The 5,000-nt window shown below is 44.5% G+C and overlaps 1 protein-coding gene across 1 annotated transcript in view; it reads left to right on the top strand.

Moving 5' to 3' along the window:
• The window catches only part of LOC143282313 (uncharacterized), a 31,483-nt gene that overhangs the window by 13,780 nt on the left and 12,703 nt on the right, over positions 1-5,000 (top strand). Inside the window, exons 8-9 of the mRNA XM_076587915.1 lie at positions 625-830; positions 1,442-1,780. Coding sequence (XP_076444030.1) covers positions 625-830; positions 1,442-1,780 — 545 coding nt within the window. The remainder of the gene's footprint in view (positions 1-624; positions 831-1,441; positions 1,781-5,000) is intronic.

Raw genomic sequence — 5,000 nt, 5'->3', positions numbered from 1 at the left:
TTCCTTGTTGAAAGATCACCCGTCCTGAGGATTTATGGATACAGAATATTCGAGGATAACACGTTCAACTGTTTGTTTTTCCCCCAAGCATCTGCCAGTGCTGAAAAACAATGACACGTGATATGATTCAAGTCCCATGACCCTTTCCTTATTCATTAAAGGATAAAAAAAAAAAATGAAAAAAGGATGCGATCAAAGATGAGCGTGGGCACAGAAAAAACATGTTGTGACATAAAGTAATGCAATACAATACAACACAGCACAGCACAGCACAGCACAGCACAGCACAGCACACCACAGCACAGCACACCACAGCACAGCACAGCACAGCACACCACAGCACAGCACAGCACAGCACAGCACAGCACAGCACAGCACAGCACAGCACAATAACACCACTAAAGGGGTAAACAAGGTCTCTGTTTCTCTGTTCACAACACAACACAACACAATAACACCACTGCAGGGAAATACAAGGTCTCTGATGCTCTGTTCACAATACAATACAATGCAATACAACACGATAACACCACTAAAGGGATAAACAAGGTCTCTGTTGCTCTGTTCACAACACAACACAACACAACACAACACAACACAACACAACACAACACAACACAACAGCACCACTGAAGGGAGAACCAAGGTCTCTGTTTCTTACTGTTCACACCACGGCCGGGGCACAGGCGATCCATTACGCTCTGGAGGAGGTGAACACGGAGAGAGGGAGGTGGGGGAGGGAGATGGGGGGCCGACGGCTGGGGGCCATCATCTTGGACTCCTGCTACAGCCCGCTGGTGGTCAAGAACAAGCTGCTGCAGCTGCACAAGGTACCCCCCCCCTTCCTCCCTCTCCATTTCCCTCCCCCTTCCTTCCTTCCTCCTCCCTCGTATCCTCCTCCTCGTCCTCCTCTTCTTCTCCATCATCAACCACACCTCCAGTCGCAACCTCCGTTCACCCTGGTCTCTGAGCTTTGGGATTTGTTCTCGTTTCTATTGTTTCTGCTATGTTGTCTCTGTTGAGCATGCACACACATACCCACACACACACACGCACGCCGCACACACACACACACACACACACACCTCTCTCTCTCTCTCTGTGAGTCTCCCTCTCCCTCCGTCTATCTGCCTGTCTGTCTATCTGTCTGTCTCTCTCCCTCTCTCTCTCTCTCCCTCTCTCTCTCTCTCTCTCGTTCACCTGTGATATTTTTATTCTCATACTATTTTTATATGTTGAATTATGCTTCCTTTGGCAATGCGTGTGTGTGTGTGTGTGTGTGTGTGTGTGTGTGTGTGTGTGTGTGTGTGTGTGTGTGTCTATTTCTCTCTCTAAATATATATCTATATCCATATATACGCTTCTCTGTCTCCATTACTCTCTCTCCATACCACTCTCTCTCTCTCTCTCTCTCTCTCTCTCTCTCTCTCTGTGGTCTCAGGGTCACATCATGACACCCCACGGCCCTCTGAACGAGACCTACGTGAAGGACGTTCTCCTGAAACGTATCGCCGGCTACATCGGCGGGTTCTTCAGCCTCATCAGCTTCGCCATGTCGGACGTGCTGACCAAGCTGGACAGGAAGGCCTACGTCCACTTGAGCCCCACCTCTGTGGCCCCTGACCTGTCCGACAGACATCAGCACCCTTACTTCCTGCGTCTGACGGTGCCTGCCAACAGTGAGATCCTTGCCATGATGGACCTGCTCAAGACACTGTCGGCCACTTTCGTTCAGATCATTTATGACCCGGTCGATGCCTACTCTGCCGATTTGACCAAGGTTAGTGAGTGGTTTGTGCGTGGTCCGCTGTGGTTTCCGAGGAAAATGAAATGGAAAGTTGTGGTAAAAGTGAAGGCAGATTTCTACAATGATTATTGTTTATATTGTTTCCTTCTTCTTTTCTTTCTTTTTTTTCGTTGCTTTGTATTTTAGATGTTTCGGATCTGTTGGCTGTCCTCGATGCAGTTGTGACTACTGATGGTTATCCAGATCCTCTAGGATTTGGTACGGATCTGTTCTGCTGAATTCACTGGTACGGATCTGTTCTGCTGAATTCACTGGTACGGATCTGTTCTGCTGAATTCACTGGTACGGATCTGTTCTGCTGAATTCACTGATAATTGTGTCTCCATTCCATGTTTTTTCTTTCACTCGATGAGTGTTGTTTGACTAAATTTCTGCGATTATAGACATAAATATTTTTAAAGTATGCATACTTTGCATGTTTTTCCAAGCTGTGTTAATCGATTGTCTATGGCTGGCAGAACATGATTACCTACATTTTCATGTGTTATCAGAGGCAGAACATGATTACCTACATTTTCATGTGTTATCAGAGGCAGAACATGATTACCTACATTTTCATGTGTTATCAGAGACAGAACATGATTACCTACATTTTCATGTGTTATCAGATATTGGAATTTGATTTCAGACTCATTAAACGTTCAACATGGAAGATAGTGAATGTAAAGATTATATTTGTTAGAATGAATTTCTATAAACGAAAAGAAATTTTAAAAAAAGAAGATGAGATGTACTCATTATGTTGCACACAAAACATTGCTCAGCTTCACACTAGTGCTCTTTTAAATCTGAAATGACTATTAAAGACCATTGTCATAACGGCAAAGTTAAATGATAAACGCCATTTTGACATGCGTTCTGCCTTTCCCACCCCACCCCCCTCCCTTCGGCGTCTGAATTGCTAACATTTAGTATTTTTGTTTTGTTTGTTTGTTTTGTTGGGTTTTTTTTTTTGTTGGTTTTTTTTTTTTTTTTGGGGGGGGGGGGTTCATTTTTTCATCATTCTGTACATATACTTGTTGTGGCTGTATGACGCCTAATTTCCTGATCACTGGTAGATGACTTTACTAAACGTCTGTTGGTCGTATGGCGTATGACTCAGTTTAGTTTCGTCGTTTTTGGATTCTCGGTACACCCGGACTTGAAATAATGTGTGACATGTCGGGTGCCCATATTGCATTTTGTTGTTCTTTTTTGTCACAACAGATTTTCTCTATGTGTAATTCGAGCTGCTCTCCACAGGGAAAGCGCGTCGCTACACTGAAAGCCCCACCCTTTGTGTGTGTGTGTGTGTGTGTGTGTGTGTGTGTGTGTGTGTGTGTGTGTGTGTGTGTTTTCCTGCGTGCAGATTTTATTTATATTTGTTTTCCTATCGAAGTGGATTTTTCTACAGAATTTTGCCAGGGACAACCCTTTTGTTGCCTGGGGTTCTTTTACGTGTGCTACGTGCACACGGGACCTCGATTTATCGTCTCATCCGAGTGACTAGCGTCCAGTCCCTCACGCAAGGTCTAGTCGAGGGGGAGAAACTTCTGGCGACTGTGCCATGAATGGAACCAGTGCGCTCAGATTCTGTCACTTCATTGGCGGACGCGTCACCTCTAGTCCATCACTCCATGCTCAAGATGATGCATTAATCACTCAAACTACAAGCATTCGTAGCTCCGACCTAAAATGCCGGTGACTTGATAAGTGTTGTCATTCAGACTCATTCATTGGAACCGCATGGATTTTACTGCAAATCTCATTGAGGTTTGTTGTCCAGATTATTTTTCCATGACCTGTCACATGTCAGTTCCGCAAGTTTTGTGATTTCAGTTTCAGATTCTCAAGGACGCGCTACTGCGTTCGGACAAATCCATATTCGCCACACCACATCTGCTAGGCAGAGACCTGACAGCATGGATATGTGTTTGTGTGCCTATCAGAGTGGATTTCTTCTACAGAATTGCATTAGGACAACAGTTTTGTTGTCATGGTTTTTTTTTTCGGTGCGCCAAGATTTGACCCCGAGGTAAAATCCAATGGGATAACAATAGGCTGCTACACCGGCAGTGATGTTTTTTTTTTTCATTGCGGTCAGCAGATACAGAACTTTGGGTCTTTGTGTCTCTTTGTGTGTGTTTGTGTTTCTTGTCCTGTTAATTTTGGATACTATTGTTGTTTCTTCTTCCTAGTTTATTTGTTCTTTGTTCATTTCTCTCGTAATATTCAATTGACAAAACATCAGAAGGGAAACTCGCCAACTCAGCAGCTGGTTGGGTGGCGCTGCGCTCAGTGGCGACAAGGTGTTTTTGCAGGCTCGTGCTTTTTAGCATCTTTTGGAGTTTTACTTGTTAATTTTATGTTGGTGTTTACAACGAGCCTGTGGTTGCACAACTTAATTTCCATGTGGATTAATAAAGTGGTTTTGATTTGATTTGATTTGATTTGAACTCGAGACAACCGGAGACATCGAACAAGCCCCACCTGTCTCCCTACAAAAAAGGTCAAAGAGGACAAAACAATAGGCTCTGAAAGAGCGCTTGTTTGTTTGTTTTGAAACTACTTTCTTGTCGGTGATTAATTGTCAGTTTCGTACCAGGCTATTTAGTCACAGACTGACATAAGCCAAGAGCAAAGTTAGAGCTGTATGTTCAGTGGTTTCTCCATTACAGTGGGAAGCCATTTACAGATTAGTCTTTTGTGAGGGACTATGACTCTCAAACTAGGAGGCAAGACTGTACTGGCTCTTAGTCCTGCAGCCTTGGGTGCTAGCTGGCCTTTGGGAAGCATCCCAACGCCGGCTGTCCTAAACCTCTCTTGGCCGAGAGAGTGGGGATGTAACTTGGGCAAGGCACTCTCCACTGTAATCAAATTCTGGCCCAGTATGGTCAGGACAGCAGTTGCCTCCTCAACTGTTCTGATGGTCAAGGCCGATACGACTAACTCTCATACAGTGGTAGTAGTGGTAGCAATAGTAGTAGCAGTAGTGGTAGTTTGTGGTAGCAGTAGCCATCTGTGTGGTGTGGGTGTGTTGAAGGAGTTCCAGAACAGTAGTGGTAGCAATAGTAGTAGTAGTAGTAGTAGTAGTAGTTCGTGGTAGTAGTAGCCATCTGTGTGGTGTGGGTGTGTTGAAGGAGTTCCAGAACACAAGTGGTAGCAATAGTAGTAGTAGTAGTAGTAGTAGTAGTAGTAGTAGTAGTTCGTGGTA

The sequence above is a fragment of the Babylonia areolata genome, chromosome 5 (assembly GCF_041734735.1).
Source record: "Babylonia areolata isolate BAREFJ2019XMU chromosome 5, ASM4173473v1, whole genome shotgun sequence".
Taxonomy (NCBI): domain Eukaryota; kingdom Metazoa; phylum Mollusca; class Gastropoda; order Neogastropoda; family Buccinidae; genus Babylonia; species Babylonia areolata.
Note: the sequence above shows the minus strand (reverse complement) of the source record. Positions and strands in the feature narration are given on the sequence as shown.